This window comes from Botrytis porri (genome assembly GCF_014898465.1).
Source record: "Botrytis porri strain MUCL 3234 chromosome Unknown BPOR_001, whole genome shotgun sequence".
NCBI classification, from domain to species: domain Eukaryota; kingdom Fungi; phylum Ascomycota; class Leotiomycetes; order Helotiales; family Sclerotiniaceae; genus Botrytis; species Botrytis porri.
Window position 1 is genome coordinate 3,058,969 of NW_024066075.1, and position 12,422 is coordinate 3,071,390.

General features: G+C 44.6%; 3 protein-coding genes across 3 annotated transcripts; 2 read left to right on the top strand and 1 right to left on the bottom strand.

Annotated features, from left to right (window-relative positions):
- Nucleotides 1-136: 136 nt before the first annotated feature.
- Nucleotides 137-4,400, top strand: EAF01_000836 (uncharacterized protein; the record flags this gene model as incomplete). The annotated part of the gene is made up of 3 exons (XM_038909086.1): nucleotides 137-542; nucleotides 587-1,870; nucleotides 1,921-4,400. The coding sequence occupies 3 exons, from the start codon at nucleotides 137-139 to the stop codon at nucleotides 4,398-4,400; spliced, it is 4,170 nt and encodes a 1,389-aa protein (XP_038775992.1).
- A 792-nt stretch (nucleotides 4,401-5,192) lies between these two features.
- Nucleotides 5,193-8,681, bottom strand: EAF01_000837 (uncharacterized protein; the record flags this gene model as incomplete). The annotated part of the gene is made up of 4 exons (XM_038909087.1): nucleotides 5,193-5,412; nucleotides 5,466-8,370; nucleotides 8,419-8,543; nucleotides 8,596-8,681. 4 exons carry the CDS (start codon nucleotides 8,679-8,681, stop codon nucleotides 5,193-5,195), a joined length of 3,336 nt encoding a protein of 1,111 aa, XP_038775993.1.
- Nucleotides 8,682-9,227: 546 nt separating this feature from the next.
- Nucleotides 9,228-12,048, top strand: EAF01_000838 (uncharacterized protein). Its single transcript, XM_038909088.1, has 4 exons — nucleotides 9,228-9,468; nucleotides 9,518-9,644; nucleotides 9,694-11,096; nucleotides 11,162-12,048. The coding sequence occupies exons 1-4, from the start codon at nucleotides 9,332-9,334 to the stop codon at nucleotides 11,655-11,657; spliced, it is 2,163 nt and encodes a 720-aa protein (XP_038775994.1). The 5' UTR covers nucleotides 9,228-9,331; the 3' UTR covers nucleotides 11,658-12,048.
- The last annotated feature ends 374 nt before the right edge of the window (nucleotides 12,049-12,422 follow it).

Sequence of the window (12,422 nt, forward strand, 5' to 3'; positions counted from 1 at the left end):
TTTGTAGCTATTTGCGCCCCTCGTTTTCACCTTCTGGCAGAAGCAAAGTGCGCCACTTCAACAATTATAAACTTCAAATCGTAAACCATCTACAACATACAATCACCCAGCGCATTCTGCGTATCGTTTTCACATCATGGGTGTCCCAAAGTTCTTCAGATGGATGAGTGAGAGGTATCCTTCGATCTCGCAGTTGATTGCGGAGAATAGAATACCAGAGTTCGACTGTCTGTATCTGGATATGAATGGTATTATTCATAACTGTACCCACAAAGACTCAGATGATGCGACCTTTCGTATGACGGAGGAGCAAATGTTCATTGCAATTTTCAATTACATTGAACATCTCTACGGAAAAATCAAGCCAAAGCAGTTGTTCTTCATGGCCGTGGATGGAGTGGCTCCTCGCGCAAAGATGAATCAACAACGAGCTCGAAGATTTAGAACGGCATTAGATGTCGAGAATGCCAGAGAAAAGGCAGTTCGGGAGGGAAAGGAAATGCCAAAAGAGGAGGCGTTTGACAGCAACTCAATTACGCCAGGTAAGCCGTTTGGGAATTATAATGTTACAAAGCTAATGATTCAGGCACGGAGTTTATGCAAAAGTTGACCCAACAACTGAAATATTTTATCGCAAAGAAGATCTCGGAGGACGTGGATTGGCAAGGAACCGAGATTGTGCTCTCAGGGCATGAGGTTCCAGGAGAGGGAGAGCACAAAGTTATGGAGTACATTCGCCACAAGAAAGCACAACCAGATTACGATCCTAATAGACGCCATTGTCTTTATGGTTTGGATGCAGACTTGATTATGTTGGGATTGTTAAGTCATGACCCTCATTTCTGCCTCCTTCGTGAAGAAGTAACTTTTGGTAGGCAGAGTAAAGCCAAGTCAAAGGAATTGGAGCATCAAAATTTCTATTTGATGCATCTGTGCATCGTTAGAGAGTACTTAGAATTGGAGTTTCAGGAGTTAAAGGAAGAGGGTGTTCTAGGTTTTCCGTTTGATCTTGAGCGCGTTATTGATGATTTCATTCTCATGGCGTTCTTTGTTGGCAACGATTTCCTACCGAATCTTCCGAATTTACACATTAACGAGGGAGCATTGGCGTTGATGTTCAAGGTGTACAAGACCGTTCTGCCTAAGGGTGGCGGATATATCAATGAAGGAGGAGCCATTAACATGAGCCGACTGGCAATCTTGCTTGAGGAGCTGTCTCATGTTGAGTATAGATTTTTCGAATCTGAGAGTTCGGATTCATCATGGTTCAGGGCTAAACAAATGTCAAAGGAGGACGTCATGGTGAAGGGTAAAAACAAGGGCAAGCTTGTTATGACTACGGCACAGCAACAAATATGGAAAGAAGTGAAATCCTATGTTCAAAAGAGAGGTTCAGAAGCACTGGATTTATCCGACAAGCTTCCCGCAGCAGATAGAAAATTTGCGCAGGACTTAGCAGAGAGTCTACACCTGGAATGGAAGACGGTACAGAATGATGCTGGCGAACGTCACATGCAACTCTCGTTCCCTGCTAAGTTCGGTGCCGATGAAGAAGAAGATGATGATGAAGAGGAAGAATCTCAACTTGCCATTATGCGAATTGTTAAACAATATGACAAAGCAGAAGTTCTCGACGTTTCTAAAGAACAAGCACAAGCCGAGATGGATCGCAAATATGAAGAGAAGTTTCAAGAATGGAAGGACAAATATTATGAGGGCAAATTTGATTGGGACCGCAAAAACGAAACCGAGTTGACGAAACTATGCGAGAATTACGTCCAGGGTTTACAATGGGTTCTTTACTACTACTATCGTGGTGTCGTATCGTGGCCGTGGTATTATCAATATCACTACTCGCCGATGATTTCTGGCAAGTATTCTTCCTCGAATTTTTTATAGCTATGCTAACAATCTCATCAGATGTCATAAAAGGACTCAAAGCTGATATCAACTTCAAGCTCGGTCAGCCATTCCATCCATTTGAGCAACTTATGGGTGTGCTACCGGACCGTAGTAAGAAGATTGTACCAACAGTGTATCACGATCTCATGACAAATCCCGCTTCTCCTATCATCGACTTCTACCCTCGAGACTTTGAGCTAGATATGAATGGAAAGAAAATGGAGTGGGAAGCTGTGGTCAAGATTCCATTCATCGATGAAAAGCGATTATTGGATGCTATGGCTACGAAAAACGATTTATTGAGTGATGCTGAGAAGTTTAGGAATGAGTTTGGAGTCTCCTTGAAGTTCACTTATGACCCCGATGTCGATTTTACTTATCCATCTTCATTGATGAGCATCTTTCCGGATATTCCCCACTGTCACTGCGTTGAGAATATTTTCGACTTGCCGACAATTGAGGGTTTGGATTTTTACCATGGACTCATGGATGGAGCTAAGCTTGGGTCTGCATCTCTAGCTGGCTTCCCAAGTTTGGGCTACCTTCCATACAACGCAACATTGGGGTTCCACGGGGTCAACGTTTTCCAGTCAGACAGTCGTAACGAAAGTATGGTCGTCACAATTGAAGATAGTGAGATTCGTACCAATGTCAAGACAGCTCAACAAAAACTTGGTAAAAGAGTATTTGTTGGCTATCCTTTCTTACAGGAAGGTAAAGTTGTCAAAGTTTCTGACGAATTATTTGATTATCTACCCTCCGAAGATGCCAGTGGTCAACCTATCACTAGATCCCACGGACCTCGCGAGATCGATGACTTCCGCAAGAAAGCAGAGAGAATAGAAAGCACCTATAGCAAGCGTTTTGGTATAATCATTGGACAAGTAGAGACACTAACTCATGTGGAGATGTTGAAAGGCTTGAAAAAGATGGATGACGGTGCGACCATCAAAGAATATGCTGTTATACCTGGCCAGGACACAGATTATGCTTCGCAAGTTGTAGTGGATGAAGTGATCAGCGAAGATCAGCGATTCTTAGAGAAAGCGGCTTTGCCTGTGGAAGAAGAGTTTCCTGTTGATGACAGAATATTTTTCCTAGGAGACTTCAATTATGGCCGACCCGGACTGGTTGAAGGTCATACAGATCACAAACTGCAAATATCATTGTCAACGATCAAGGGGAAGGAAGTGGAATTTGGCAGAAACATTGTTCACGATTCCAAGAATACTACTCAGTATACGCCATCCTTTGCAGTGGCTAAAATGCTAGGGCTGCATCCTTTGGTACTCAGCAAGATTACTTCATCGTTCCAAGTCTCTGCCGTGGGTCAACTCCGCGTCAATTTGGGATTGAACCTTAAATTTGAGGGCAAGAAACTCAAGGTTCTGGGTTATTCGCGACGAGCTGATAATGGCTGGGAGTTTAGCAATAAAGCTATCGAACTCATCAGCACGTACATGACCAAATTTCCTCATTTCTTTGCCGGTATCCAAAGAAAGCCTCAAGGAAACGATTACGAGGAGTCCGACTTTCCTGGTACTAGTATCAAGGAGATTGTGGCATGGCTCAAAACCATCGAATCCAAGAATTTTGAGAAGGTACCTCTAGATGCTGAGCAGCTTGACTCTGATACCGTAATGGCCATCGAACAAGCTGCTCAACATGCTTTGGTAAACGGCCCTCAACCTCAACGAACAACCTTAAAGGCTGTTCCACGAAGTGCCCTTTTAAAACCATCTGATGCTGAACATCGTTGCGGCAACCAGAAGTTTGCTTTGGGTGATCGTGTTGTTTATGTTGCAGATTCAGGTCGCGTTCCAATCGCCACACGTGGTACTGTTGTAGGAATTTCCCGCACTCCACGTACCACTCTGCTCGATGTCTTATTCGACGTTACTTTCATGAGTGGCACAACTCTTGGAGAACGATGCTCTCCATTCCGTGGCTCCACCGTACCAATTGCTAGTGTACTAAATCTTACCAATAAGCAATTGATCGCAGGTTCTAGAGCTGCTGCCGAGAAACGACCCGCTCCAACTAGCACGCCTTTGACAACCAATGGCGGCTATGGTTATGGACGAGGTCAACAATATAGAGAATCTGGACCACCCCCTCCACTTCGAGGCTCTTTCCGTGGTGCTGTCTCAGGCCAACGTGGAAACTTCACACCCCGTGGTGGACGTGGCCGTGGTGGATTCACTAATGAGAATACCAACGGAAATTCTAGTGATAATGCTACGCCGGCTATTCATAGCAGCATGGTTATTCGAGACACGACACCCGTGAATACGACCGGAAACGCCAACGGCACTCGAGGTCGCGGAAATGCATTTGCAGCAGCTAGGGGTGGTAGCCCTGCAGCCGGCAACGTAGCATACAACAATGTTCCTCCTCCATCTGCGTTGGATTCACGAGGTAGAGGTAGAGGCCGAGGTGGTAGAGGCCGCGGTGCTTCGAGAGGTCGAGGTGGTAATCCACATCCTCCACAAGCTTAAATTTGCATTTTCTGGTTCTTGACTTTTTCTTCATTGGTACTTCTGGAAAAGCATGGCGATATTGGGATGGCATTGGATTCTCACGATGTTATATGGCATAATTTATCGGGAAAAATGGAAACAAGTGGTCTATTTTTCGGTTGGTATTTTTACGAGACTAGATCAACGATTTCGCGAGTGGGATGGTTATGATTTGCTTGTATTATCACTATGCATGCTTTGATCGGATATACCAGACATAGAAGATGGTCAATGGACTTTAAATGCAACGAGCGTGCAGTAATGACCAATTATTCTTTGGTATGTTTTGGGGAAGATACGAATCGGTGGTATGGGAGGGAACAATCTTAAATCGAGAGAAAACAACTAGATAGACAGAGAATCAAACCTTTAAAATCTACTATATGTTGCGAACCAGATGGCTTAATGTAAAAGAACCCCTTCTCTATTGTTCCACGCAGTGAGACAATATCAATCGTGAACCAGTGCTAGTATGTTTATGAAGTCGAAATTCGGATTTGAACAGGGACCGTCTCAACCACTTGTGAAACTTGGTCACCGAGTATCTTAAGTCATTTTACAATCATCCGATCGAATAATCTCAACAGTCGCTAATATACATGTCCTCGGCTATATCAAGGGGACGAGGTATCTATCTACAATTCCGTTACTCCTCTCTTAATTCGCCCATCGCTTCATTTCACCACTTTCTTCGTTGAATAAAGATAAAGATGGATTTCAAAGTGGTTATGAACAGCTTTTCCGTTCTAACAAAACTAAGGATTTTGGCTTTCAACTATTTCCATTTCCGCTATCTTTTCCGTTCCCATTCCCATTTTCTACCACCGGTTGCGTTGCTTCGGTGGGAGGAGTGACCTGGGTATCAGGAGGCGAAGTTGAGTTCCTTGGAACATTCTTATCTTGTACGACTTTAATGATATAATCACCTGCATCATTTGCGCCATCAAGACTTCCTATACGCGTCTTGAAGTATTGTGCATCACGAAGCATTCTAATTTTATGATTAGTCGTTTGAATATCAGAGCAGGAAAGAAATTTACATACCGTGCCTTAGCTTCTTCACTTCCCAGAACCACATCCCCGAAGGCCTTCCCCAATTGCTCCCTGAAACTTTTGAACACCAGTTCCATAATCATATTTACAGTCATATCAGGAAGATGCTTGTTCAAGACTTTATGCAATGTAAGCGTCTCTTTCGTCATAGTTTCCATGTATGTATTGATGGAATCAGCTCGAGTCCCGTCGTCCCAATCAATCATCTTCATGCTTTTGATATGGGCAGTCGCTCTTCCAGACATGATATTGAGGAATTTATCGTAGATCAACTGTTGATGTTCAAGATACGCACGGCGGATCTTGTCAAACTCGCCCATAAGCACAGAAACGGAAGAGCCCGTTCCAGCATTACGTCGAACGTATTCACGAATGTACGGAATGAGAACAGATATAAAAGAAGTGGCCTGAGCGGCGAGAGCGAGATGTTTGGTAGTTATATTTTTAAGACCTGCGGTGGTGGTAGCCCCGGCACCAAGAATTAGTTGCTGTACGCGAGAATTGAACAGAGTTAGGTAGGAGAGTATCGATGTAGCGATTTCGGAGGTCATAGAAGGAATGCCAGTATTAAGGTGGAGAAGGGTGGCGAGACCGTGGAGACAAAGAATTGCAGATATGGGGAGGATATATGATTGATCATCAACGACTGCTGAACGAGTTTGGGCTTTACTAGGTGTAGAGGTAGAATTTGGTGTCGATGTTCCATTTTTTTGGTTACCATTTGATGGGGGTGTGAGAAAAGTTTGAGTCCCGAGAGGTGATTCAGTACAAGGCTGCCATACTTTGCTACCAGAGCTCCAGGCTTCGACATCTTGCGTGCTTGCGGAAAGTATTCTAGACAAAAGTTCCTTATCTTCATCAGTGAAATCTTTGGCATTCCATGGATCTGCTTCCATGCCTGTGGCAAGACTTTGCCGCTCTGATTCGCCTAGCTGTTGGACGTAATCTTTGATGTGACCGTTGACCACATTTTTTAATGAAGTTCCACTTCTACCTGATACAGCTTCGCACTCATTTGCGAAAAGTAAGTTCAGTGTAAAATATCTCAGAAATCTTTCAACCGATAGATGCGTGCTTTGTTCTGTCCTCACTCTTAGAACCTTCACTATTTTATCCTGAGCAATATCGACGGCCTGTCCGAGAAGGTTAGACATATCTAGCGTCTGGTGCATTTCTTCTTGCAACTCTCTACCAGAATTGCCCCTTAAGCTAGGGCTCATCCTAGCATTTATTGACCCTATGATTGGGCTTCTTGGTGGCGATTTCACTCCCCCAGGAGTGTCAGGATCCCCAAGAGTACTAGTGACATCTAAAAGTACCTTCACTTGAGTTCCCAGCCTTCTTAAAGTCTCGCCGACTTGGATATAAGTTTTCTTTAGGAGTTCTTCAGCATCATCTGGGTCCAATGAACGTAAGTTGCGAGCTAATATCATAGACTTCTCTTGTTGACTCTTTTGCTTAGCACCTCCAACCGTGGACGCCGACATCATAGAATCGGTATCGTCATCACTAGAACTAGGGAGGAAGCGTCGAATAATATTTCGCACCTCTCGCAACACGGCCTCTCTAAACGCAGAAGTTGCAACCGAAGTACATTTTGCCCTATACAAGCCGCCTAGATTCGATAACAGTTCTGTCCGAAATTGGTCAGGAACTGTGAGATACGTGGGCTGTTGCGATGATGTTTCGCGACTGTGATTGCCTCTTGATCTCAAGGATGCATTGCTCCAACGCTGTAGTGTATCCTCGGCAGACACAGTATCAACATGTCGTCTGAGATCACCAAGGAGGGCTTGAAGAAACCTAGACTCGAAATTTTTACCAATCCGGTAGCGCAAAATATCCAAGTCGTTGTTCACCCCCTGCAACGCAATGGCGCCTCTCAAGTCTCGGAGTTGTATTTTATGCTGGCCTGGTTTGCTCAACATCTCCTCGCCTGCGATAAGTTTTTCCAGCGCGTCGATGGCATCTAATGCCTGCTCCACATCACCGTTCTCCACCATTGATTCACAACTCGCAACGGCATTTACTATTTGTTTCAGTTGCTGAACTGCATCGTTCAATTGCTTCAGATTTTCTCTCCTTCTTTGCAGATTTACAATCTTTAATCCACCCACAGCCATTTCTTCATCCAACTCTTCCAATTCCTTTCTCAGTGTTTTGATCCTCTCTACGGAAACTGCTGCTTCAGAATGAAGTTCTCTCAAAGATCCCAATGCCGCGAAAAAAGAAGTTGAGGCTGTAGATATTGAAGATATTAGATGCACCTCAATAGTGTCCATATACCATGATAGCTTCTCTTGTAGAATAGCATTCGTAGCTAGTGCCTTCCTAGGGTTCATTATAGAGCCATTGCTTGCTCGACGTTCATCCGGAGAGCCGGTAGTCGGCCGGATAACCTCTGAGCGTTCGCTGACAACGTCAAAAGTTCTAGGGTTCTCCAAATGGAAGTCCTCCTCAAAATATACGCTGGGAACTGTGGAAATAGGAGTCGGCGCATGTAGAGCTCTTCTTCCACTACTCGACTTTCTTCGACCCGATCCCGACTGAGTGTCCAGTGATGCAAGAGAAGCCAGAGAAGACTTCCTAGAAAGTTTTGGTGTCCGCACGTCAAAGTCCAGGATATCCGCGAAGTCTTCCGCCTTGTTACCTTTCCGTAGTAGTTGAGTCCCCCCCTCTTCCTCATTCTCTTTCGCTCTCTGTAATGCATCATAAGTTGCCCCTACCTGGGTTAGATACGACTTGAATTCCGAAGGGTCGACATGGGGTAGGTTTGTGAGAGTCACTGGGGGTATATCTCGAGCAGTCGGAGGTTTATGCGCACTCGATGCGGGGGCAGAGGTGTGGGGAATGAGACCGGTTCGAACGATCGGTGGTTGGAGTAAAGTAGATATAGCTTGAATTTGTTAGTCTCTTGGTTTCCCCGTCCATTCTCAAAACATACCGTTCTGTCCGGATTCATTGAACCCGTGCCATTGTGAGACTGAATCCAACGTCCCCCCTATCGAGTGTATTGAGCTAGCTGTTGACCCGCGCCTTGGATAAAGTCTGCTATTGGAGGAACCTGGTCTGCCAGTCATCAGCATTTTGATCTCACTTGATTCTGAGTTGCGCAACAAACCTTGGGAAAGGATATTCATTCCGACCTCCAGGAGAAGTAGGGGAAAGATTCTCCACAGAAAACCGCGATGCCGGGGAATGATCCATGATTCTAATTATGTATTGATCACCATACAACGAGCCTCAACCTCCCCCACAGCCGCGCAATCCCAATCTATAACCGGCAACAACAGAGAAGCGAATTAAAAAGTGGCCAAGAGAAGCCTTCCTTCAAACTACTTAATACAGGCCACGGAGGCGCATTCGTAAGCTACCTAGGTATTTAGCAGTCAACACGAATTTGTTGACAAACCAATCGTTATGGGGGTATCATTGCTGGTAAAAGGAAAGCTGAGGGGAAGACTATATCAAAATTGTCATATCGTAGAAGCGTATAAGTTGCATATTCACTAATTCATTGATTGTTCCATTTGTACGAAGGTTCATTGATGTTTCCGTTCTTTCAGCCTTCCGTTGATACAACGATATTCATTGTTATCATTTGATTGGTCTATCGGGATGGTGAGGCTGGGTCTCGAGGCTAGAGCTGGTGAGGTTTAAACTGTGGCTAGTGAGCATTTCCATGCACCTGCAACCACTTTACACGAATCGGTCGCGTTCCAAAAAGGAGAAACGCGTCTTATCAAAAACCTCAGGATCTGCCCACTTAGCAACAGCAGGACAACAGATCAAATATCAATACTGCCAATAGCCCCGCAATTTCATATTCAACACCACCAAAATATACTGACAACAAGATGGATCGTCAATCTGTATTTTCTCTGAGTGTTTTACCACCTGAGTATGGCGACAATGAAGATACAAGAGGTCAAGTGCAATCTCAACTAGAACAATTTCTTCTTCAGTTCCGCATTGACAATGCCTTCATCTACAGGTAGGAAGCAATTCACTGTCTACGATGTCCTGCTAATAAATCCATACAGAGATCAAATCCGAGAAAATGTTCTGTTAAAACAATACTTCTGCGACGTTGATGTTGGGCATTTGATATCCTTTAATGAAGAGCTTGCACACCGACTTGCGACAGAACCTGCAGAGATTATACCCCTTGTAACAAACCCCTCCAAAGTATCGCAAGCTATGTCTAACACATACACAGTTCGAAAGCGCATTGAAGAAATGTACACACCGAATCGTATACCCCTCGGATAGAGACATTGTCCTTCCCGAACATCAACTCCTCCTTCACTCCACAGCTTCGGAGATTTCGATTCGCGATCTGGACGCCCTCGCCATATCCCGACTTGTACGAGTACCAGGTATCGTTATAGGAGCATCAGTACTGTCCTCGAAAGCAACAGCACTAAATATACAATGTCGGAATTGTCGCTCTACAAAGATATTACCAGTAAATGGCGGGTTTTCTGGTGTTTCATTGCCCAGAATCTGCGATAGACAAAAGATGCCTGGAGATCCACCTTGTCCCATGGATCCGTATGTGGTTGTTCATGAGTCTTCCCAATTCGTTGATCAACAAATTATTAAGCTTCAGGAAGCTCCAGATCAGGTCCCTGTGGGAGAACTACCACGACATGTTCTTATTTCAACTGATAGATATTTGACGAATAGAGTGGTACCTGGTACGAGATGTATGATCACTGGCATCTTTTCTATTTATCAAAATAAGAACACGAAAGGCTCTTCTACGACTTCGGCTGTTGCCATTCGAACTCCTTACTTGAGGGCGGTTGGGATACATAGCGATGTCGACCACACTGCAAAAGGAAATGCAGTATTCTCGGAAGAGGAAGAACAAGAATTTCTCGAAATGTCACGGAGGCCTGATCTTTACAGTGTATTTGCTTCCTGCATTGCCCCATCTATTTACGGTAACCAGGATATCAAAAAGGCTATAGCATGTCTCCTGTTAGGTGGATCCAAAAAAATACTTCCTGATGGTATGAAACTCCGTGGTGATATAAACGTTCTTCTTCTCGGTGATCCTGGAACCGCCAAATCCCAACTCTTAAAATTCGTCGAAAAGGTCGCTCCAATCGCTATTTATACTTCTGGAAAAGGTTCCTCGGCCGCTGGTCTTACCGCCTCCGTTCAACGTGATCACTCAACCCGAGAATTCTACCTCGAAGGAGGAGCTATGGTTCTTGCGGATGGAGGTGTAGTATGTATCGATGAGTTTGATAAAATGCGTGACGAAGATCGAGTAGCCATTCACGAAGCTATGGAACAACAAACTATTTCGATAGCTAAAGCGGGCATTACCACAATTCTCAATGCACGAACTTCGGTTCTCGCTGCAGCCAATCCTATTTTCGGACGTTATGACGATCTCAAATCACCAGGCGAGAACATCGATTTCCAAACCACAATTTTGTCGCGTTTCGATATGATCTTTATTGTGAAGGATGAGCACGAGAGAGGCAAAGATGAGAAAATGGCAAGGCACGTTATGAATGTTCACATGGGTGGTAGAGGAAGGGAAGAACAAGCCGAGTCTGAGATTACAGTTGAAAAGATGAAGAGATACATCAGCTACTGTAAATCGTACGTATTACTCCTAAGAACTGATCCCCTATATGACTAGCACACAAAAAACTGATAGCGCGCAGTCGTTGCGCTCCACGTCTCTCCCCAGAAGCCTCAGAAAAGCTCTCTTCCCACTTCGTCTCCATCCGCAAACAAGTCCACGCCACCGAAATGACAACCAACGAACGCTCATCCATCCCCATCACAGTCCGTCAACTCGAAGCCATCATCCGTATCACCGAATCCCTTGCCAAAATCTCCCTCTCCCCCATCGCGCACGAACATCACGTCGACGAAGCCATCCGTCTCTTCCTCGCATCTACCATGGACGCCGTCCAACAAGGTGTCGCGCAACAAGGAAGTCGCGAGCTCCAAGACGAAGTCGCACGATTGGAAGAAGAATTGAAGAAGCGATTGCCCGTCGGCTGGAGCACTTCTCTCGCAACCCTCAAGCGGGAAATGTGCGAGGGAAGAGGCTTTAGCGAGATGAGCCTCGAGAGGGCTTTGGTCGTACTGCAGAGAAGAGATACAATTGCTATTAGAGGACAAGGTAGTCAGGTTTACAGGAGCGGCGCTTAGGGTTAACGTTGTGAGCGTGATATTTGATGTCTACATGAATGGATACCTTTGCGTTTGGCGTTTGGACGAAAGAAGAAAGAAGGAAGGAAAGAAAGAACCTTGGAATATGATGTTATTTAACGAATGCATTGGATGCGAAAAAGCGACATCTCTAGTGTCATACCTATCCACCTACTAGGTAGGTAGTCTCTAGTAATCATATCATGATCAACACCAAGCACCCCTGCTAAGTTGACTTTATTCATCATTTATGAAATTTCCACCACCCGCAAAAGCTACCATTACAACCGATATTCCTCCTGGAACAAAGAACAATCCCATCCCATCAAATCAAATCAACCAACTAACTCCTCACTTACATCAAACAAGAGAATACCCACACACCACACATCAACCACACCCTAAAGTAATCATCCATCTCCTTCCCACCGAAACAAAAAATTCCCTTCCTCAATACTTGCACACAAATTCATTACTTCTAGTATCTCCCTAGCGGGCCTAGGTACTTGCTACCAAAAACTACCTACACCACTCTACACTACGCTACGCTACACTACTTCTATACATAAATTCACCATCCCATCCCATCCTACTGTTTTTTTCTTTTTTCCTTCTCATCATTTACACCTCGCTTACACCTTACTCACTTCCTCTCATTCTAGATATATGCTACTCAATTCAGCTTCATTCATCACCTTAATAGCCAACTCATATAATTCAAAGCCTACCTATGTTATCACTTCGCCCATCGTTATTTGAAAAACT

Bases quoted from the DNA above. Each gene is read 5' to 3' on its own strand.
- EAF01_000838 (XM_038909088.1), top strand. From the start codon at position 9,332: ATGGATCGTCAATCTGTATTTTCTCTGAGTGTTTTACCACCTGAGTAT. The intron at 9,469-9,517 runs GTAGGAAGCAAT...AAATCCATACAG, and splicing joins GACAATGCCTTCATCTACAG to AGATCAAATCCGAGAAAATG. The intron at 9,645-9,693 runs GTAACAAACCCC...ACACATACACAG, and splicing joins CTGCAGAGATTATACCCCTT to TTCGAAAGCGCATTGAAGAA.